Source organism: Canis lupus (genome assembly GCF_048164855.1).
Source record: "Canis lupus baileyi chromosome Y unlocalized genomic scaffold, mCanLup2.hap1 SUPER_Y_unloc_7, whole genome shotgun sequence".
NCBI lineage: Eukaryota > Metazoa > Chordata > Mammalia > Carnivora > Canidae > Canis > Canis lupus.
In genome coordinates, this window is record NW_027326475.1 from 46,008 (window position 1) to 70,825 (window position 24,818).

A 24,818-nucleotide genomic window follows, 5' to 3' on the forward strand; every position below is an offset into this window, starting at 1 on the left:
TATTTCAATCAAAAGACATAAGATGTCACAATGGATTAAAAAAGAAAAATAAGACCCATCTATATGGCGCCTACAAGAGAGTCATTTTAGATCCAAAGACACCTGCAGATTAAAAGGAAGGAATTTAATGGTTTTCAAAAGGAAGCTAAAGTACTCATCTTTTCCATCAGGCAAACTGGATTTTAAAACAAAAACTGACAGATGAAGAATGGTAGTACATCTTAAGTATCCATGAAGAGGATCTAACAATTGCAAATATTTTTGTGTTCAACATGGGAACAGCCACATATACAAATCAGTTAATCACAAACATAAACTTAATGACTGATAATAATACAATAATAATAATACAGTAGGGGACTTTATATCCCACTCACAATGGACAGATCATCAAAGCAAGAGATCAACAAAGTCTGAGAGCTTTGAATTACACCTTGGACGGGATGTAGTCAACAGACATATTCAGAGCATTCCTATTGCAAGAGAATACACATTCTTCTCAGGTGCACATGGAATATTTTCAAGAATAGATCACATACTGGATCACAAATCGCCCCCGTTCAAGTACAAAAGTTTGAAATCATACCATATATATTTTCAGCCACAATGCTGTGAAACTTGGAGTCAACCACAAGAAAAAAATTGGAAAGATGACAAAAACAAGGAGGGTATTACTCCCCTCCTAAATAATGAATGGGTTAACTCGATATTAAAGAAAAAATTGAAAAATACATAGAAACAAATGAAAATGAGAATATGAGAGTCCAAAACATCTGCAATGCAGCAAAGGCAGTCCTAAGAGGGAAGCAGATAGCAATTCAGGCCTGTCTTAAGAAAGAAGAAAAGTCTCAAATGCACAATCTCACCTTGCACCTAAAGGATTTAGAAAAAGAACAGCAAATAAAGCTTAAATCCAGCAGAAGGGAAATAGTACATATTAGAGCAGAAATAAATGATACAGAAACAAGAGAAAAGGTAGAAAGGACAACAAAGTCAGAGCTGGTTCCTTAAAACAAGAAATGAAATTGATAAACTTCTAGCTAAACTTATCAAAAGAAAAGAGAAAGGACCTAAGTAAGTAAAATCATGAACGAAAAGGAGATCACGACCAACACTGAAAGGAAATCATTGTTCTCCATGCAGATTCATGAAACACAGAACCAAAAAAAAAAGACTAAAATAAACAATATACATGTCAAGATACACACCTTGTTTCAGTTTGGACAGCATTGATTTTTCTGCATCAACTGAAGCACTCTTACCAAGCAAGAGACGTCTGGCTAAATCTTTTTTGTAGAAGGCTTCGAAAACATCTTTTCCTGTTTTAAGGAAAAGCACCTGAATGTTAGACTTGGAAAATGCAAAATGATAATACCAGATACCAATGAAATGACATGCTATATCCAATAATATTTGAAAATCATGTAAATATTAACAGCAAGTGAAACTAAACGGTCACACGTTAATGTGATTATATTTATATAAAATATCTGAAAATACATACATCCACATCATGAACAGTCAAATTATTGGTTGCCAGAAACTGAAAGCAAGAAAGTAATGATGAATGACTGCTTAATTTGCAGGGAGTTAGTTTATGATTAAAAAGTTAAAAGCCAGGTAATTGTGATGGCTGCCCAACAATGTGAACATACTTACCATTACTAAATTGTAAACTGTTTTAACTTACCAGTTTTAGAACCATAAAAACTATTCAATTGCAATTTATGTTGGGATTTGCACATAATTCTTTAATTTCTTCTACAAATGCTATTATTGTTTTAAACACTATTTTTAAAAGAATTTATTTATTTGAGAGAGAGAGTAGGCATGAGAGATACAGCCAGAAAACACAAGCAGGGGGAGCAACAGGCAGAAGCAGAAGGAGAACCAGGCTCCCCATTCCAGCAAGGAGTCCAATGCAGGGCTCCATCCCAGGATCCTAGGATCATGACTTGAGCTGAAGGCAGACACTTAACTGACTGAGCCACCCAGGCGCCCTGTTCCAAACTTTTAAATACACATTTTAAACCAGTCTACTCACCATTAATGAACCTAAATAAAACTATTACTTTATCTAGTAATTCTTCAAGTTCTTCATCTGTAGCTTCTTTGTTACCTGCACGAAGTTTTGAATCCACATACTTTGCTAAAATGTAAAAAATAACTTTCTAAGTAATGCTACATTTTCAAATATATACTACAAACAAAAAAAAAATTTCCTTTCAAATAAGTATTTTCCTCCAGAGCAAGGCGCATTTTCATAAAACAGAAAACCAATAATTGAGCTGATGGATAGAGAAATGGAAGGAAAATACGAGAAATAAATATTTCTTCTAAGTGCTTTTAATATTTCTATAACCTCAATGTCCAAATGTTGTAGCCATTTCTTCATACGATATAGTCCCATGTCCCCAATCTATTTTTAAAAATCGCAAAAAAGTAACGTGTTACATAAAACAGATTATATCAATCCCCAAATCTTAAAGATTAAGTGATTTATTCATTTCAAAGAACAAGAGAATATCAATTTGACATTTTGTTTCAACTTTCAGAAAGCATGTCAATAAAAAAATTACCTTAAAATATAAAATCATTAGGTTTCTTGTAAGAAAAGCTTTCGTTTATTTTATAAGAAATAAATAAGAACGAGAAAAAGAAGTAGGCCTATCTATAATTTTTTGTTTTATCTACTGATTTAAAAAATGCTGAATTTAAAACAAGCTAAAGGAACAGAAGTTTCTAAAGTGCTAGGTTACTATTAATTAAACAAATGAACAATGCCTTGTGAAAACTAAACCTGAGAAAAATAGTTTATTATAATCACTGATAGTCAATCTTATAATTATGATGAATTAGGAGGTCAAACTGAACTCCCGTCACATATTTAAATGAAATGCAATAAAGAATAAAGTACGTATTTCATAAAATTGAAAACCATACCTAGAAGCTGGGCGGGCTTGTTAGATCTTTTATTTATAAATGTTTCAAAAGCGTCTTTCATAGCAACAATAAACTTCTCATTCTTCAGAAAAGAAGTTGCAATAATGAAATCGATCTTATCTTTAAAATCCAGAAGCTCTTGCACCATTGTTTTATCTTTCACAGGATTAGTAACTATGCTGTTACCAAATTTCTGAAAAATACAATTACCTTAGATGGTGATGATAATTATTATTAAAAATAGCAAGTAAAACAACATAAATTTAACTTCAGTTACAAGACTGAGAATAGCAAATGTGCAGGATAGAAAATATGCAGAAAACATCAAAAGGAAAAGATAGCACTAGATAAAAGGTAAGGTGCTCTAGAAATGAAGCCAAGAGAAATAAAGGTAAACTGATTATTTGAGTGGAGAACTATTTTGAAACATATTAGTAATGAAAGTCTATGGTGCCAAAACAATAAATCAAGTAAGGAGTATATTAGAGTCACAGGAATAAATAGAAGAAAATATCGGAAAAAGAAGAAAGCAATTGGGCTCAAAAGGGTTTATTTCATCTCTGTGCATTAAAGAAATGATTAAGCTACCAGAGCTTGTCAGCATCAGATTTTCAGAATTCTGGAATACAATGAGAAACCTACTAAAACCAAAGTGATGCTTACTGAAAAAAGTTGTGAAATAAGACAGTGTGCTATCATCTCCTCTTCAACTGCTTAAATGGTCTTAAAAGCAGTGAGAGAAAAGCAACTCATCCTGTGCAACAGATCTTCACTAATAATAAAGTCATTAAAAGCTATGATTAGGGATCCCTGGGTGGCGCAGCGGTTTGGCGCCTGCCTTTGGCCCAGGGCGCGATCCTGGAGATCCGGGATCGAATCCCACGTCGGGCTCCCGGTGCATGGAGCTTGCTGTCTCTGCCTCTCTCTCTCTCTCTCTCTGTGACTATCATAAATAAATTAAAAAAAAAAAAAAAGATTTAAAGCTATGATTAAAATGCTGGGTGAAAAAACTGTCACCAAAAGCTCTATAGCCAGAAGAACCTGAATCCTTTAATAGTGAAGGAAAATTAAGAAATTGTGAGATAAGCAACTGCTGAGATAGTTCTTTGCTAACAGACCTGCCCTATGTACTAAAGGGCAGAGACAGTCCAAGACGGTGGGGGAATAGAGGACCTTAGTTTCTTCTGCTCCCAGGAATTCAGCTAGATAGCTATTACATCATTCTAAACACCCGCGAACTCAGAAGGAGATCTAAGAAAAGAATTGCTGCAACAAATAGTGAAGTGACCACTTTCTACAAGGTAAGAGGTGAAAAGAAGTGAATCTGAGGCGATATACTAAAAGATAAACTGGGGGCAGCGGAGGAGCTTCGAGAAGCCAGCTGCTGGAAAGGGATATACAGGGGAGTGCAAAATTCCAAGAACCCTGCTGTGGTGGAGACATCGTTGCCTGAAACGTGCTCAGGTGGCGAATGGGGACAGTGTCTTAGATGGGACACTGTGGTCTCAGGATCCCTGGGGTCACAGGAAGAACAGAGGTGCCTGAGTGTGGCAGAATCCCCAGGTGGAATTCACTGGAACAGGGAAGCTGCCTGCAGTCAGCAAACCTATGAGTGGGCTGTCAGTTCATTGCTGCCATGAACAGTGAACGAGGACCTGGTCCAGCAACCACTTTGAAAGCAGGGGGCAAGGGATGCCTGTGTGGCACAGCGGTTTAGCGCCTGACTTTGGCCCAGGGCGCGATCCTGGAGACCCGGGATCGAATCCCACGTCGGGCTCCCGGTACATGGAGCCTGCTTCTCCCTCTGCCTGTGTCTCTGCCTCTCTCTCTGTCTCTGTGTGACTATCATAAACAAATAAAAATTAAAAAAAAAAAAGAAAGCAGGGGGCCAGCAAGCACCAGCACCCCAGGGAGACAACCATTGTCCCCAAGAGGAGACCTGCTGGTGCACACCATTAAAGTCTGCAGTGTTTGGAGACTTGAAATGGGATCACGTGCCTGAAATAGAAGAGCTCGGTCACAGGGTGGGTGAGTAAGGAGTGTGGACAGAGATCAGGGAGACAGGAGTGACTGACTGATTTTCCCTGAGGGTGCTCTGAGGAGTGGAGGCTGGAGATGGGGAGGCCTCCATTTTCACTCTCATCCTCTAAAGCTGCGTGGAAAGCCCACAAGAAACAAAAGCCACCTACACCAATTCAGAACTGCTTACTTAGCCTGGCCCCCTAGCAAGGGTGGTCCAAATCTACTCAGAACTAACAGAGCCCTCCCAAGATTATCAGCAAGAACATCCAATCAAGACCAAGTTTACCAATCATTGAGAACTGCAAAACCCAGCACGATAGGAATATAGCATGTAGAATTCATGTTCCTTTTCCCCATAATTCTTCACTCTTTCAATTTTAATTTTTTTCTCTTTCCTTTTCAATTTCTTTACTTCAACACTCTTACATCTTTTTTTAACTCTTATATTCTATCCTTTCATTGTATTTAATTTCATTTTTAGAAGTTTTTCTTTCTTTACTATTTTGGGATGTGTTTTCTAAGACACCAAAATATACACAGGATTCGGTATATTGCTCTGTTCTGTTCACTTGTCTGATTATATTCTTTTTTTAAAAAACTTCCCTTAGATTTTGGGTCTCTTTCTAATTTGTTTATAGTGTTTATTTACATGAGGTCATTGTTGTCATTTTAGAATTCTGTTTCTGGGGATGCCTGGGTGGCGCAGCGTTTTAGCGCCTGCCTTTGGCCCAGGGCGCGATCCTGGAGACCCAGGATCGAATCCCACATCGGGCTCCCGGTGCATGGAGCCTGCTTCTCCCTCTGCCTATGTCTCTGCCTCTCTTTCTCTCTTTCTCTGTGACTATCATAAATAAATAAAAATTAAAAAAAAATAAATAGAATTCTGTTTCTGTTCATCTATTCTGCTCCAGACAAAATGACCAGGTGGAGAAACTCACCTCAAAAAAGAGAACAAGAGGCAGTACTGACTGTCAGGGACCTAAGTCAATATGGATGTAAGTAAGATGTCGGAACTGGAGTTCAGAATAACAATTATTAAGATACTAGCTAGGCTTGAAAAGGGCAGAGAAGACATTAGACAATCCTTTTCTGGAGAAAAATAAAACTACAATTTAATCAAGTCAAAATCAAAACGGCTATTAAAGAGATGTAATGAAAAATGTAGATTCTAACTGCTAGGAAAAATGAGGCAGAAGTGAGAATTAGTGATATAGAAGACAAAACAATGAATAATAAAGAAGCTGAGAAAAGAGCAACTACTGGATCAGGAAGGGTGAATTCAAAAGATAAGTGATAAAACAAAACTATATTAAAATAACTGGGACCCTCGAGAAAAAAGACGGGACAGAAGGTATGGGGAGCAAATTATAGCTGAGAACTTCTCTAATCTGGGAAAAGAAATAGACGTCCAAGTCCAGGAGGCACAGAAAACTCCCCCTGACAAAATCAATTTTAAGAAAAGGTCAGCACCCCAACATGGAATAGCGAAGCTGGCAAATTTCAGAGACAGAGAAAATCCTGAAAGAAGCTCAGGATAAGACATTGATAACCTACAAGGGTAAACACATAAGGCTAGCAATAGACCTCTCCACAGACACCTGGCAGGCCAGAAAGGACAGGCATGACATATACAGCATACTGAATGAGAAGAACATGTAGCCAAGAATATTTATCCAGCTAGGATGTCATTCAAAATAGAAGGAGAGAACATGGATGCAAAAATTCTCAACAAGATACTAGCCAATAGGATCCAACAGTACCTTAAGAAAATTATTCACCATGACCAAGAACGATTTATTCCCGGGACACAAGGCTGGTTCAGCACTTGTAAAACAATCAATGTGATTCATCATATCAGCAAGAGAAAAACCAAGAACCATATGATCCTCTCATTAGATGCAGAGAAAGCATTTGACAAAATACAGCATGCATTCCTGATCAAAACTCTTCAGAGTGTAGGGATAGAGGGAACATTCCTCGACATCTTAAAAGCCATCTTCAAAAAGCCCACAGCAAATATCATTCTCAATGGGGAAGCACTGGGAGCCTTTCCCCTAAGATCAGGAACACGACAGTGATGTCCACTCTCACCACTGCTATTGAACATAGTACTGGAAGTCCTAGCCTCAGCAATCAGACAACGAAAGGACATTAAAGGCATTCAAATTGGCAAAGAAGAAGTCAAACTCTCCCTCTTCGCCGATGACATGATACTCTACATAGAAAACCCCAAAGCCTCCACCCCAAGATTGCTAGAAATCCTACAGCAATTTGGTAGCATGGCAGGATACAAAATCAATGCCCAGAAATCAGTGGCATTTCTATACACTAACAATGAGACTGAAGAAAGAGAAATTAAGGAGTCAATCCCATTGTCAATTGCACCCAAAGCATAAGATACCTAGGAATGAACCTAAAAAGAGGTAAAGGATCTATACCCTAAAAGCTATAGAGCACTTCTGAAAGAAATTGAAGAAGATACAAAAAGATGGAAAAATATTCCATGCTCATGGATTGGCAGAATTAATATTGTGAAAATGTCAATGTTACCCAGTGCAATTTACACGTTTATTGCAATCCCTATCAAGATACCATGGACTTTCTTCAGATAGTTGGAAGAAACCATCTTCAGATTTGTGTGGAATCAGAAAGACCCCAAATAGCCAGGGGAATTTTTAAAAAGAAAACCATATCTGGGGGCATCACAATGCCAGATTTCAAGTTGTACTGCAAAGCTGTGGTCATCAAGACAGTGTGGTACTGGCACAAAAACAGACACATAGATCAATGGAATAGAATACAGAACCCAGAAGTGGACCCTCCACTTTATGGTCAACTGATATTCGATAAAGGAGGAAAGACTATCCACTGGAAGAAAGACAGTCTCTTCAATAAATGGTGCTGGGAAAATTGGACATCCACATGCAGAAGAATGAAACTAGACCACTCTCTTTCACCATACACAAAGATCAACGCAAAATGGATGAAAGGTCTAAATGTGAGACAAGATTCCATCAAACTCCTAGAGGAGAACTACTCTAATCTGGGAAAATAAATTGGCATCCAACACCCTTTTGAACACCCTTTTTGAACTCAGCCACAGTAACTTCTTACAAGATACATCCACGAAGGCAAAAGAAAGAAAAGCAAAATGAACTACTGGGACTCCATCAAGATAAGAAGCTTTTGCACAGCAAAGGATACAGTCAACAAGACGAAAAGACAACCTACAGAATGGGAAGCAATATTTGCAAATGACGTAGCAGATAAAGGACTAGTTTCCAAGATCTATAAAGAACTTATTAAACTCAACACCAAGGAAACAAACAACCCCATCATGAAATGGGCAAAAGACATTAACAGAAATCTCACAGAGGAAGACACAGACATGGCCAACAAGCACATGAGAAAATGCTCCGCATCACTTGCCATCAGGGAAATACAAATCAAAACCACAATGAGATACCACCTCACACCAATGAGAACGGGGAAAATTAACAAGGCAGGAAGCCACAAATTTTGGAGAGGATGTGGAGAAAAGGGAACCCTGATACACTGTTGGCGGGAATGTGAAATGGTGTAGCCACTCTGGAAAACTGTGGATGTTCCTCAAAGAGTTAAAAACAGACCTGCCCAACGACCCAGCAATTGCACTGTTGGGGATTTACCTTAAAGATACAGATGCAATGAAATGCCGGGAGGGACACCTGCACCCCGATGTTTCTAGCAGCAATGTCCACAATAGCCAAACTGTGGAAGGAGCCTCAGTGTCCATTGAAAGATGAACAGATAAAAAAAGATGTGGTTTATGTATACAATGGAATATTACTCAGCCATTAGAAATGAGAAATACCCACCATTTGCTTCAACGTGCATTGAACTGGAAGGTATTATGCTGAGTGAAGTAAGTCAATCGGAGAAGGACAAACATTGTATGTTCTCATTCATTTGGGGGATATAAATAATAGTGAAAGGGAATATAAGGGAGGGGAGAAGAAATGTGTGGGAAGTATCAGAAAGGGAGACAGAACTAAAGACTCCTAACTCTGGGAAACGAACTAGGGGTGGTGGAAGGGGAGGACGGCGGGGGGTGGGGGTGACTGGGTGGTGGGCACTGAGGGGTGCACTTGACGGGATGAGCACTGGGTGTTATTCTGTATGTTGGCAAATTGAACACCAATAAAAAATAAATTTATTATAAAAAAATAGAAGGAGAGGTAAAGACCTTCCAGGACAAACAAAATATAAAAGAATTTGTGATCATAAACCAACCCTGCAAGACATAATGAGATCCTCTCAGCAGAAATAGAGTTTGAAAGTAATACAGACCAGAAAAAAACAGAGACAATATACACAGAGAGTGACTTCACAAGTTATACAATGGCACCAAATTTCTATCACTCAACAGTTACTCTGCATGTATATGGGCTAATTGTCCCAATCAAAAGACACAGGGTATCAGACTGGATAAAAAATCAAGATCTATCCCTGTGCTGTCTGCAAGAAACTCATTTAAACCTAAAGACAAACTCCAGATTGAAACTGAGAGGAGGAGGTGGAAAAGCATTTAAATCATGCTAATGGACATCAAAAGAAAAGCTAGTGTAGCAATCCTTATAGCCCACAAATTAGACTGTCAACCAAAGACTGCAGTAAGAATGAGGAAAGGACACTATATCGGAATTAAAACATATATTAAAAACATATATAAAAAAAAGATCTAACAATTCTATATACTTACATCCTTAACATGGGAGAATCCAATTATATAACACAACAATAAGATAAAACACAGTGATAATAATACAATGATAGTAGGGGACTTCAACACCCCTTTAACTGCAACAAACAGATGATCGAAGCAGAAGATCAACAACAAAACAAGGGGCTTCGAATGACACACTGGACCAGATGAAAATCACAGATACATTTAGAGCATTTCACCCTAAAGTAACAATTCACATTCTTCTCAAGTCCATATGCAGCATTCTCCAGAAGAGGCCACATACGGGTCACAAATCAGGTCTCAATGGTACCAAAAAATTGGGATAATTCCCTGCATATTTTCAAATGGCAATGCTTTGACACTTGAGCTCAATCATGAGAAAAAAACCTTGGAAAGAACTCAAATACATGGATGTTAGAAAAAGCATCCTAATGAATGTTGGCAAATCGAACTTCAATTAAAAAAAAAAGGAATGAATGAATTAGTCAACCAGGAAATTAATGAGGAATTTAAAAATTCATGGAAACATGAAAATGAAAACGTAACTGTTCAAAACCTTTGAGATGCAGAAAAGGTAATCCTACTAGGGAAGTACACAGCAATACAAGCCTTTCTCAAGAAAGAACAGCCTTAAATACACATCCTAACCTTATACCTAAAGGAGCTGGAGAAAGAACAGCAAATAAAGCCTAACGCAAGCAGGAAAAGAGAAATCATATAGAGCAGTAATCAATGAAACATAAACCAAAAAACCAGTAGAACAAATCAATGAAACTAAGAGCTGGTTCACTGAAAAAATAAGACTGATAAATCCCTGACTACACTTATCAAAAGAAAAGAGAAAGGGCCCAAATTAGTAAAATCATGAATGCAGGAGGAAATCACAATAAACACCAAGGAAATACAAACAATTTTAAGAACATACAACAAAATTAGGCCATCTGGGGAAACAGATGCATTCCTAGAAACATATAAACTACCAAAACAGAAACAAGAAGAAAGAGAAAAACTGAACAGACCCATTACCAGCAAAGAAATTGAAACAGTCATCAAAAATCTCCCAACAAACAATGGTTCAGGGCTGTATGGCTTCCCAATGGAATCTGAAGAATAATTAATATGTACTGTCCTGAAGCTATTTCAAAATACAGAAATGGAAGGAAAACTTCCAAATTCTATGAGGCCAGCATTATCTTGATCCCAAAAGACACAGACCCAACCAAGAAGGAGGATTACAGACTATATCCCTGATGAACGCTGGGTGATGCCAAAATTCTCACCCAGTTAACAGACAACAGGATCAAGCAGTAATAAAAGGATGGACACCACGACCAAGTGGGATTTATTCCTGGGCTGCAAGGGTGGTTCAACATTCACAAATCAGTCAATCAATGTGATATACTACATCCATAAAAGAAAGGACAAGAGCCATACGGTCCTCTCAGTAGATGCAGAACAAAGGCATTTGACTAAGTACTGCAGTCTTTCTTGATTAAAATTCGACACAGTACAGAGATAGATAAAATATACGTCTGTATCATAGAAGCTAACAACAAAAACCTGAAAGGTAATACCATTCTCAGTGGGGAAAAACTAGAGTTTTTCCTCTAAGGTTAAGAATATGACAGAGATATCCACTTTCACCACGGTTGTTCAACACAGTAAGGGAAGCTCCTAGTCTCAGCAATCAGACAACAAAGAGAAATAAAAGGCATCTGAATTGGCAAAGAAGAAATCAAGCTCTCAATCTTAGCAGACAACAACTTATTTTAAATGGAAAACTCAAAAGACTCCACCTTAAAATGCTTAAACTGATACAGGAATATAACAAGTGGCAGGATATGCAATCAATGCACAGAAATCAGTTGCACTTCTGTACACTAATTAGAAAAAAGAGAAATCAAGTAATGAATCCCATTGACAACTGCATCAAAAACAAAGATACCTAGGAATAAACCTAACCAAAGAAGATAAGGATCTATATCAGGGATGCCTGGATAGCTCAGTGGTTGAGAGTCTGTCTTGGACTCGGTGTGATCCTGGAGGCCCAGGATCCAGTACCACATTGGGCTTCCCATGGGGAGCCTGTTTCTACCTCTGCCTATGACTCTGCCTCTGTGTGTCTCTCATGAATAAATAAAACCTTTTTTTAAAGAAAGGATATATATTCAGCAAACTATAAAACCCTTATGTACTTGAAGGAACTTGAGGAAGACGCAAAAATGGAAAATGTTCGTGGACTGGAAGAATAAATATCGTTAAAGTGTCTACTATGCCACCTAGAGCAATCTATACACTCAATGCAATCTGTATCAAAATAACTTTTCACAGAGCAGGAACAAATAATTCTAAAATTTGTATGGAACCAGGCCAGGCCGGAAGATGGCAGAAGAACAGGGGTCCTCAAATCACCTGGCCCCACCAACTTACTTAGATAACTTTCAAATCATCCTGAACACCTCCAAATTCGACCTGACATTTAAAGGGAGAACAGCTGGAACACTACAAAGAGAAGAGTTTTCAATTCTAGCAAGGTAGGCAGGTGGAAAAAAATAAAATAAAAAAGAATCAAGTGGGGGAGGGGCACCAAGAAGAGGTGGGCTGAAGCCTGGCAGGCAGCAAAAGCCTCCAGGACAGGAAAGCCCTACCCTGGAGAAGGAGGAACTTTAAAAATCCGCACAGATTCTTTCTGGACAGAAAAGTGTTTAGCAGGGCAATTGGGCAGAATGGCAGGAGGGGCAGTGAAGACTCCAATTTTCTAAGTCACTTTCAGAGGAGGGGCTCCTAGGGGGAAAGCAAAACACAAACTGTGGACCATCTGGGTAAAGTGCTGGAGTGTTTAGCTGGAGGGGCATTTGGGAGAAGCCAGTTGGTTAGGTGGGCAGCTCCAGACGGAGGTGTCTGTGTCCTGCTGCCTTCGGGAGCCCTGCCACCAGGAGCACGATCCCAGCAGCACAGGGCCCTGGACCCCAGGGCACCATGCAGACAAAGCCCACGATCCTGCACTCCCCCTGGGACAGGCAGAAGCAGGGAGGGCACAGGACAGAGAGGACTCTCTTGCCAACAGGTGCCCTGCAAGCTGTGCAGATCAGGCCACTGCACACTGAGAGCCTGTGTTAGTTACTGCAGAAAGCTGACTCCAGAGCTGGAATTCTGGCCACCTCCATTGTTGTCTTCCTCCTCGTTTCCCCCTGTGCCTGGGAGAGGCAGCACTGCCAGGGAACAGGGGCCTCACAGGATAAACAGCTTCCACTGAGACTGGCACCCGGCAGGGGGCAGGGCAGCTTCCCCAGATGCATTTATCTGAGAATCAGCACAGCAGGCCCCTCTGCCAGAAGACCAGCTGGAAGAACAGGGGAAGAGCAAGTTCTTGACCAAGCAGAGCTGGAAAGCTCCAGGGGAAGTCGAAGGATTTATAGTATATAGAACTAGAAGATATACCGCCTTTTTTCCTTTTCCAGTACAACGCGTTTTTATATCAGACTAAAAATTTACAAAGTTTTTTCTCTTTTCCCACCTTAACTACAACATTGTACCACCTCTTCATTTTTGTTTCGTCCTTTTTGACTTTCATATCACTATAATTACACGTCTTAGATGTATTTTTCCCTTCTAGAGTCCCATCAAAATACTCAGTTCAATTTGGGGAGACACTTGAGATTTCATTTTGTGTGTGTGTGTTTTTTTTTTCTCTGACTCGTTTTGTTCTACAATGGTGGAAATTAATACCTTCTAAAACATGACCAGCATGCACCCAGAACCAAGTGGTATACTGTGATGATTCATTCTGTGAGATTATATTCTCTCTTCATTCCCATTCTGCCCCCCTCTTTTATCTCGTTTATGTTTTGGTGGTCAATGCTGGGGCTTTTACAAGTATTGCTGGTTTATATACATTTGGGACTGAGGATCTTCTAACATACAGAACTTAATATACTCAGAACCAAGAGGATCACCTTCTAGGACCCCTTTTGTAGACTACATTTTCCCTTCACTACAACTTCTTCACCACCACTATCTCCCAGTATTCCTCCTTTTTTTTTCTTTTTTTTTCCACTTTATTTTTTTTCTTTCATTCTTTTTCTTTTTTCTTCTCCTTTGGATACCTGGCCGTTTATTTTCACTACGTCGTTTTAAATTTTGTTTCTCACTTTAGCGGATCTTTTGTTTTATTTTGTTCTGATCTTTGTTTTCATTTTTTGGTCTCTGACCTCGCCAGAATCACCTAGGGTGAAACTTAGGTTGTGGTTGACATGTTTGACTCAGCTGGGTCGTACAGCCACTCTGCACTGATCAAAATGACTAGAAGGAAGAACTCACTGAAAAAGAAAGAATCAGAAACAGTGCTCTCTCCCACACAGAGTTACAGAATATAGATTACAATTTGATGTCAGAAAGCCAATTCAGAAGCACAATTATAAAGCGACTGGTGGCTCTGGAATAAAAGCATAAAGGAGGAATCCAGAGACTTTGTTACTGCAGAATTTAGAACTAATCAGGCCGAAATTGAAAATCAATTAAATGAAATGCAATCCAAACTGGATGCCCTGACTGCTTTGGTTAAGGAGGTGGAGAAAAGAGTTGAGTGACACAGAAGACAAGTCAAGAAAGGAAGGAAGGACAAGGCAAGGAAGGAAGCTGACAAAAAAAGAGAAAAACAATAAGAGACCATGAGGAAAGGCTAAGGGAAATAAATGACAGCCTGACAAGAAAGCATCTACAAATAATTGGGATTCGAGAGAACGCTGAGAGGGACAGAGGTCCAGAAAGCATATCTGAGCAAATCATAGTTGAGAACTGCCTTAATTTGGGGAGAGAAGCAGGCATTCAGATTCAGGAGATAGGTCCCCCCAAAAATTAATAAATCAATTACAACCGCAACATTTAATAGTGAAACCTGCAAATTCCAAACATAAAGAGTAAATCCTTAAAGCAGCAAGAGACAAGACATTTCTAACTTATTTGGGAAGAAAGATCAGATTAACAGCAAACCTCTCCACAGACACCTGGCAGGCCAGAAAGGGTCTATATACACAGGGTACTAAATGAGAAGACCATGCAGCCAAGAATATTTTATCCAGCATTCAGACTCGCATTCAGAATAGAAGGAGAGATAAAAAGCTTCCAAGATAGGCAGAAACTGAAAGAATATGTGACCACCGAACCAACTCTGCAAGAAATGTTAAGGGGGACCCGGTAAAAGAAAGAGGAAGCCCAAAGGAATATTCCACAAAAACAGGGATTAAATAGGTATTACGATGACACTAAATTCATAGCTTTCAGTAGTTACTCTGAAGGTGAATAGGCTAAATGATCCCATCAAAAGACGCAGGGTTTCAGACTGGATAAAAAGCAAGACGCATCTATTTGCTGTCTACAAGAGACTCATTTGACACGTAAGGACAGCTGCAGCCTGAAACTAAAAGGTTGGAGAACCATTTACCATTCAAATGGTCCTCAAAGGAAAGCTGGGGTAGCAATCTTCATATTCGATAAATTTAAAAGTTTATCCCAAAGACTGTAGTAAGAGATGAAGAGGGACACTATGTCATAATAAAGGCTGTATCCAACAAGAGGACCTAACAATCATGAATATTTATGCCCCTTATGTGGGAGCTGCCAAGTATACCAATCAATTAATAACCAAAGGAAAGAAATACATAGATAATAATAATACATGAATAGTAAGAATTTTCAACACAGTGCTTTTAGGAAAAGACGGATGTTCTGAACATCACCAAGGAAATAAGGGCCTTCGATGTTGATAGCAGCAAGGTCCACAATAGCCAAACTGTGGAAGGACCCTCGGTGTCCATCGAAAGATGAATGGATAAAGAAGATGTGGTTTACGTATACAATGGAATATTACTCAGCCGTTAGAAAGGACAAACACCCACCATTTGCTTCGACGTGGAAGGAACTGTAGGGTATTATGCTGAGTGAAATAAGTCAATCGGAGAAGGACAAACACTATATGGTCTCATTCATTTGGGGAATATAAATAATAGTGAAGTGGAATAAAGAGGAAAGGAGATAAAATAAGTGGGAAATATCAGAAAGGGAGACAGAACATGGGAGTCTCCTAACTCTGGGAAACGAACTAGGGGTGGTGGAAGGGGAGGAGGGCGGGGGGTGGGGGTGACTGGGTGGCCGGCACTAAGGTGGGCACTTGATGGGATGAGCACTGGGTGTTATTCTGTATGTTGGCAAATTGAACACCAATAAAAAAATAAATTTATTATTCAAAAAAAAGAAATAAGGGCCTTGAATGATACACTAGACCAAGTAAGATTTCACAGATACACACAGAATTTTTCATCAAATGTAACTGAATACGCATTCTTCTCAAGTGCACAATGAATTTTCTCCAAAATAGACCACATACTGGGTCACAAACCAGGTCTCAACCGATACCAAAAGAATGGGATTGTACCCTGCATATTTTCACGGCACAATGCTTTGAAACGAGCTCAATCACAAGAAGAAATTTGGGAGAAATTCAAAGACATAGAGGTTAAGGAGCATCATACTAGGGATCCCGGGGTGGCGCAGCAGTTTAGTGCCTGCCTTTGGCCCAGGGCACGATCCTGGAGACCCGGGATCGAATCCCACGTCAGGCTCCTGGTGCATGGAGCCTGCTTCTCCCTCTGCCTGTGTCTCTGCCTCTGTGTGTGTGTGTGTGTGTGTGTGTGTGTGTGTGTGTGACTATCATAAGTAAATAAATAAATACATTTTTTTTTTTAAAAAAAAGGAGCATCATACAAAAGATGAATGGGTCAACAAAGAAATTAGAAAAGAATGAAAAAGACTTATGGAAACTAATGAAAATGAAGGTACAACTCTTCAAAAGCTTTGGGATATGGAGAAAGCAGTCCTAGGAAGGAAATACATAAAAATAAAAGCATTCCTCAAAAAATTGGAAAAAACTAAATACACAAGCTAACCTCACACCTAAAACAACTGGAGAGAGAACAGCAAATAAAACCTACACCAAGCAGAAGAAGACAGTTAATGAAGATTCGAGCAGAACTCAATGAAATAGAGACCGGAAGAACTGTACAACAGATCAAAAAAAACAGGAGTTGGTTCTTTGAAAGAATTAATAAGATAAAACATTAGTCATCCTTTTAAAAAGAAAAAAGACTCAAATTAATAAAATCATGAATGTAAGGGGACAGATCACAACCAATAACCAAGGAAATACAAATGACTTTAAAAACATATTATGAGCAGCTATACGCCAATGAATTAGGCAATCTAGAATAAATAGATGTATTTTTGGAAAACCACAAATTACAAAACTGGAACAGGAAGAAACAGAACCTTAACAGGCCAGTAACCAGCAAGGAAATTGAAGCAGTCATCAAAATCCTCCCAAGACACAAAAGTCCAGGGCCAGATGGCTTCCCAGGAGAATTCTATCAAATGTTTAAAGAAGAAACCATACCTATTCTACTAAAGCTGTTCTGAAAGATAGAAAGCGACGGAATACTCCCAAACTTGTTTTATGAGACCAGCATCACCTTAATTCCAAAACCAGACCAAGACCCAACCAAAACGAATTATAGACTGATATCCCTGATGAACAAGATGCAAAAATTCTCAACAAGATACTAGGCAATAAGATCCAATACTACATTAAGAATTTATACACCATGACCGAGTAGGATTTATCCCCGGGATGCAAGGCTGGTTCAACACTTGTAAAACAATCAACCTGACAGATCACATCAGGGGTAAAAACAACCCTATGATCCTCTCAATAGATGCAGAGATTTGACAAAATATAGCACCCATTTCTGAACAAAAACCTTTCAGAGTATAGGGATAGAAGGAACATTCCTCAACATCTTAAAAGCCATCTACGAAAAGCCCACAGAAAATATCATTCTCAATGGGGAAACACTGGTAGCCTTTCCCCTAAGATCAGGAACATGACAAAGATGTCCACTCTCACCAGTGCTATTCAACATAGTCCTAGCAGTCCTAGCCTCAGTAATCAGACAACAAAAATAAATAAAAGGCATTCAAACTGGCAAAGAGCGAGCTAAACTCTCCCTCTTTGCAGATGACATGATATTGTAAATGGAAAACCCAAAAGACTTCACCCCAAGATTGCTAGAACTCATACAGCAATTCAGCAGTGCGGCAGTATATGAAATCAATGTCCAGAAATCAGTCCCGTTTCTATACACTAACAATGAAACTGAAGAAAGAGAAATTAAGGACTCAATCCCATTCACAATTGCACCCAAAAGCATAAATACCAAGGAAGAACCCTAACCAAAGAGGGAAAGGATCTATACCTTAAAAACTACAGAACATTTCTGAAAGAAACTGAGGAAGACACAGAGATGGAAAAATATTCCATGCTCATGAAAGATCTAAGTGTGAGACAAGATTCCATCAAAATCCTAGAGGAGAACAGAGGCAATACCCTTTCTGAACTCGGCCACAGTAACTTCCTGCAAGATATATCCACGAAGGCAAAAGAAACAGAAACAAAAACGAACTATTGGGACTTCATCAAGGTAAGAAGCTTTGGCGCGGCAAAGCTTACATCAACAAAACTAAAAGACAGCCTACAAAATGGGAGAAGATATTTGCAAATGACCTATCAGATAAAGGGCTAGTTTCCAAGATCTATAAAGAACTTATTAAACTCAACAGCAAAGAAACAAACAATCCAATCATGAAATGGGCAAAAGACATGAACAGAAATCTCATAGAGGAAGACACAGACATGGCCAACACGCACATGAGAAAATGCTCCGCATCACTTGCTATCAGGGAAATACAAATCAAAACCACAATGAGATACCACCTCACACCAGAGAGAATGGGGAAAATTAACAAGACAGGAAACCACAAATGTTGGAGAGGATGCAGGAAACGGGAACCCTCTTACACTGTTGGTGGGAATGTGAAATGGTGCAGCCACTCTGGAAAACTGTGTGGAGGTTCCTCAAACAGTTAAAAACAGACCTGCCTGACGACCCAGCAATTGCACTGCTGGGGATTTACCCCAAAGATACAGATGCAATGAAACACCGGGACACCCATACCCCGATACTTCTAGCAGCAATGTCTGCAATAGCCAAAATGTGGAAGGAGCCTCGGTGTCCATCGAAAGATGAATGGATAAAGAAGATGTGGTTTATGTATACAATGGAATATTACTCAGCCATTAGAAACAACAAATACCCACCATTTGCTTCAACGTGGATGGAACTGGAGGGTATTATCCTGAGTGAAATAAGTCAATCGGAGAAGGACAAACACTATATGGTCTCATTCATTTGGGGAATATAAATAATAGTGAAAGGGAACAGAAGGGAAGGGAGAAGAAATGGGTAGGGAATATCAGAAAGGGAGACAGAACATGAAGACTCCTAACTCTGGGAAATGAACAGAGTTTGTTCGTTGAGTTTGTTCCACCAGAGAACAAACTGGTGGTCGAAGGGGAGGAGGGCGGGGGGTGGGTGAATGTGTGGCGGGCACTGACGGGGGCACTTGACGGGATGAGCACTGGGTGTTATTCTGTATGTTGGCAAATTGAACACCAATAAAAAATAAATTTAATATTAAAAAAAGAGAAAAAGAAAATCAGAGCCAGAGGCATCACAATGCTGGATTTCAAGTTGTACTACCAAAGCTGTGATCATCAAGACAGTGTGGTAGTGGCACAAAAACAGACACATAGGTCAATGGAACAGAACAGAGAACCCGGAAATAGGCTCTCAACTCTATGGTCCACTAATTTTCAATAGAGCAGGAAAGAATACCCAATTGAAAAGGACAGTCTCTTCAATAAAGGGTGCTGGGAAAATTGGACAGCCATGGGCCGAAGAATGAAACGGCATCATTCTCTTACACCATACACAATGATAAACTCAGAATGGATGAAAGATCTAAATGTGTTACAAGAATCCATCAAAATCCTAGAGGAGAACACAGGCAACACCCGTTTTGAACTTGACCACAGCAACTTCTTACAAGATACATCTATGATACTTCTATGAAGGCAAGGGAAACAAAAGAAAAACAAGCTATTGGGACTTCACCAGGATAAAAAGCTTCTGCACAGCAAAAGAAAACTAAAAGACAACCAAACTAAATGACATATCAGTTAAAAGGGCTAGTATCCAAGATCTATAAAGAACTTACTAACCTCAACACCCAAGAAACAAACAATCCAATCATGAAAGGGGCAGAAGACATGAACAGACATTTCTCCATAGAAGACCTACATATGGCCAGCAAGTGCATGAGGAAATGCTGCACATCACTGGCCAACAGGGAAATACAAATCGAAACCACAATGGGATACCACCTCACACCAGTGAGAATGATGACAACAAGACAGGAAACCACAATGCTGGGGAGGATGTGAGAAATGGGGACCCTCCTGTGTTGCTGGTTGGAATGCAAAGTCGTGCCACCCCTTTGGAAAACAGTATGGCAGCTCCTCAAGAAGTTAAAAATAGAGCTACCGTATAACCCATGCAGCAATTGCATTACTAGTTATTTACCCCAAAGATACAGATGCAGTGAAATGCTGGGACAGCTGCACCCCAATATTTATAGCAGCATTGTGCACAACAGGTAAATTGTGGAAGGAGTCATAATGTCCTTCGACAGATGAATGGATGAAAATGATGTGGTCTATATATCTAACGGAATGTTACTCAACCACCAGAAGAGACAAATACCATTTGCTTTGACCTGGATGGAACTGGAGGGTATTATGCTGAATGAAAAGAGTCAACTGGAGAAGGACAATCATCATATGGTTTCACTCATAGGGCAATGTAAGAAATAGTGAAAGGGATTATCGGGGAAAGGAGAGAAAATGAGTGGGAAAATTTAGAGAGGGTGACAAAACATGAGATTCCTAACTCTGGGAAACAAACAAAGGGTTGCAAAAGGGGAGGTAGGCAGGCGATTGTGTAACTGGGTGTCGGGCACTGAGGAGGGCACTTGAGGGCATAAACACTGAGTATTATAGTATATGTTGTCAAATTGAATTTAAATAAAAAATAATAATTTTTAAAAAAGAAAGCCGCCTTTCTCTCTGCTTCTCTGAGACAATTTATGTTTACGGTCTCTTTCAATAATAATTTGTTGTTATCAAACAAAAGGCCTAAACTCAAATACTATACCATAAATAATGTACCCGTCTTTTCCCTTCAAATGAAAATATTATTGGGGGATTTGGAATTTATGAACTGGGAAAAAAAGAGTTTTAAAAGAACGTTTAAAATATGCTTTATGAATTTCAAGTTAATTAAGGTAAAAAAGCACATTATTAAAGTGGGAAAATAAACCATTAATAATCTGTTATTTTTCAATGATATCTTCTTTAAATAATACCTTTATATAATCAATCCAATGTTGAAGAAGAACTTGAACTCCAAACTCTACCCTACTAAACAGCTGGTAGAGTACAGACAGATCCTCAACCCTGTTTTCATCAAGAAGATAGCTTAAGCCTGAATATTAGAAACATGAAGGCAAAATGAGCAATACAAATATCCTCCTCAAGATATACATTCAGTGAGGCATTATTTTGAGATTAAAATATTTACTTGATCAAAATAGTACGGTACTAAACTTTACAAATGAAAGTAATATCAGTAAGTTTTAAATTAAGTAGTAATTAGAGGATAATGAAAAAAATAATTATGCCTCTGGACTACTACTTTTTTCATTCTTCTAACTGTGGTCTTTATAAACACATTTCAAATTATTACCCCAAAATCTAAATTAAAGAAAAATATAGTAAACAAATTTGTAGGACAGACATTACTAAAAAGAAAAAATTATGAATTTTAATTTATAATTTAAAATGAATAACTGAAAACATTAAATATCTAATTAAGAGGCAGATATTAATTTTCACATGAGAATAAAATGATTCAGTTAGAGATAATTAAGTCCAAAACGATGTTATACGATACGTCCAGATATGTCGACAAATCTACTAATTCAATAAGTAAACGTAAAAACCCCCAAATGCAAAAGAAAAAAGGAATATGTTACTAAAAAGTCATTTATTCAGCATCAGTATCAACATGTTGCTTTTCTGAGCTCATCATTAACAGAATAAGCCCTCACTATTCAGAGAAATTTTCTGCCGACTCGGTTTCCTGGAATTACATGTTCCATACTTAACATATAAATCAATAATTAATAATATAAAGCTTCAAACTTGATCAACATTCTTCGACTTCAAATATTTAAAAATCTGTTTTACATTAGTTCACCTCTCACTTCCCACTAACTTGTTACTCTATATACTTTTTCCCCGTGATTTTGTCAAACTGAGTTTTTTTAGCACCTAATTCTATAAAATTGAGGATGCTTTTTAAAGTTGCTGGATTTTATTCTAAGAGTTGGCAAATGTTATAAATCCTACTGGAAAAGAATAAGGAAGTCCTCCCGTTTTGGTAATCAAAAAATTTAAGGAGCAAAATTGATGAAGATGTGGAGATCTAGCTGAGGTCAAAGCACAAGCTGACACCCCACAGAGGACCTGCCTGCCCCTCAGAGATGGGATGTGTTTGACATTCCTCAGGCACTCCTGGCTGCCGTAAAACTAAGGGAAGGAAGGAGCAAATAGTTAATTTTTAGAGATTACAGTCCTATAGACAAGAGTCCCCCTCCATTTACCAGAAGTCTTAGTGACTTAACAAGGAAAAAGCATTCTTAACAATAACCTAGCTTCCAGAAGGAAGCTCCCAACTGTTAATGCTTTACTAGAAGGAAAAACAACCTTACCTTGGCAATGGTAAGGTCTTTGGTAAGTTCTCTTTAGCGTACAAAAATCCTTTTGAAACCTCCTTTTCCTATCTACCCCAAACACACGGTATATAGTCCCAAACACATAGTATATAGTCAGCCACCTCTCACAACCCTGGGGCAGCAGCTCTTTCTGCCTATGAGTCCTGTCCTAGTGCTTTAATAAAGCCACCATTTTTGCTCCAAAGATGTCACAAGAATTCTTTGTTGGTCATTGGCTCCAGACCTTACCCCATATCAAGCCTCACTTATATTCCAAAACTACATCAAACAGAAAAAAAGGTTCAGTATTTGTGTTCTTATTCTATGTTAGATCTCTCTTGTCCAAAAAAAATAGTTAAATTTTAGTTTACATGCACTCACTTTAATAAAGGCTTCTAAAGAAGCATTCACCCTGTATCAAATCTACTTGTTTTGCACCAAGAAGTAAACATTCAATACGTATATGTTAAGCAAATGTTAACCTTATGTGAAGAATGGGAAAATACCAGAAGTAAAGCAAAACATGTGCTCAAGAGCACTTATAATCTAAAATTTTAAAACATCAGGAAGATGTTTTAAAGACTATTTTTAAGAACAGCCAAAAAAACTTTACCACATTACTGTTTTTGAGATGTATGTATACCTTCATTTTATGTATCATTTTAAAGGAAGACATCGCACAGAACACAGAAATTAAAATTACTTAAAAATTGAAAATTATTTTCCTTAATACTATTTAGCTAAACGTATCTATACTTGTTTACCTTTCTGAAGAACTGCTGATAAATGTTCACCTAGAAGTTGCTTTTCTACAATAGCAATCAGTAGCTTCCTGTTTTAAAAATAAAGTTTTACATCACTAAAAGATTCTCATACTGGAGTGATAAAACTGCTTTCCAGAATGCTAGTGCATATATTACTGTTATCAATCTTGATTTCTTGTTCCCACTATAACTTATGCCATAAAATTAAAATTGCTACTGATGGTCTTCAGGAAGACTGAATTTTATTCATAAACTTCTCCTGATTCAATTTAATTTTATTTTAAAATATTTTATTCATTTATTCAGAGAGACATGGAGATGTAGGCAGGGGGAGAAACAGGCTCCCCACAGGGAGCCCAACATGGGACTCGATTCCAGGACCTGAGCCAAAGGCCAACATTCAACCTTTGAGCCACTCAGGTTCCCCTGAACTTCTACGATGAGTTATAATTATCATTACTTAATTGGAGAAAATTAAATAATAGCAGATGTCTATCTAACAAAAAGACCATTCTTTCATCTATAATTCAAAAAGATCAACAACCTATTTTCCAAACTTAGTTTCTTTACTTTGGCTCATCAAAAACTTGAAAAATAAACTTATGAAGAAATTTCTATTTGTCAGGAATTTTCATTACTTTGATACAAATGAAGAAAAGAGGGAGAGAAGAACTTAGCCAAAAAGGGAAATAAATTTATAATTTCATCATATCCCACGGTAATTATTGATGTGTTTAAATAGTTGCAATCTCAAAGCGTAAAAAACATATAATAATCCTATGTGTAATTATACGATATATGTTCTTACTGTGTGTTAAGGCTTAGGTAGGCTCTAACTCTGTCTACTTCTTCTTCTAGGAGATTCTTGATATGGTAAAGACACCCAGGAATCTGAAAAGAATATTTTAAACTTATTATGTCTAAAAATTATAGGACTTAAAGCACAAAAGTTACAAACAAAACAAGCAAGCAAACAAAAACATGTCTGGCCTAAATAAATTTAGTTTGATTAAGACCCAGCTACATCCTCAGTTCATTTCCATATGGCCAGAATACCAAGAATTATAAAACTGAGTTTAATTTGTAACTGGAAACACTGTGGCTTGAAATTTTAATATAACTAAAACAAAACCATACAATACTGGAAGCAAAGGGCTGTCAGAAATGAAAAGAGAAACTGAAAATTCAACAACAGTTGGTGACTTCAAAAGCCAATGACATATATGTAAATCATATATAAGATAAATAATGGCTAAAATGCTAAGACCAGAACCAGCAAAGAAACAGAAGGCTTTAACAAAACTAAACAAACAAGAACTAACAAAACATTTGCAAAACACCACTGAATAATACAATACATGGTCTTCTTAAGTGTATAAGGAACATTCTGCAAGACCCCATCAAACCACAAAACAAGTGAAAATATTTTAAAAGAATGAAATCATACAAAATGTGCTCATTTATTATAATGAAGTGGAAATGGGGGGAAAAAGAAAATTTCAGAAATTCACAAATATGAGGAAATTAAACAAGACATTTCTTAAGAGCGAAAGTAGGACATACTTTACCATGTGAAAAAT

At 38.1% G+C, this 24,818-nt stretch overlaps 1 protein-coding gene across 5 annotated transcripts in view; it reads right to left on the bottom strand.

The window, feature by feature from the left end:
• The window catches only part of LOC140629719 (cullin-4B-like), a 73,214-nt gene that overhangs the window by 27,846 nt on the left and 20,550 nt on the right, over positions 1 to 24,818 (bottom strand). For 3 of the 5 annotated variants that reach the window (XM_072819304.1, XM_072819301.1, XM_072819302.1), the window contains 6 exons: positions 24,047 to 24,129; positions 23,239 to 23,306; positions 21,065 to 21,183; positions 2,944 to 3,136; positions 2,045 to 2,149; positions 1,209 to 1,319 (listed from right to left, as the gene is read on the bottom strand). In XM_072819304.1, coding sequence (XP_072675405.1) covers positions 1,209 to 1,319; positions 2,045 to 2,149; positions 2,944 to 3,136; positions 21,065 to 21,183; positions 23,239 to 23,306; positions 24,047 to 24,129 — 679 coding nt within the window. The remainder of the gene's footprint in view (positions 1 to 1,208; positions 1,320 to 2,044; positions 2,150 to 2,943; positions 3,137 to 21,064; positions 21,184 to 23,238; positions 23,307 to 24,046; positions 24,130 to 24,818) is intronic. The other 2 variants (XM_072819303.1, XM_072819305.1) reach the window with 2 other exon arrangements.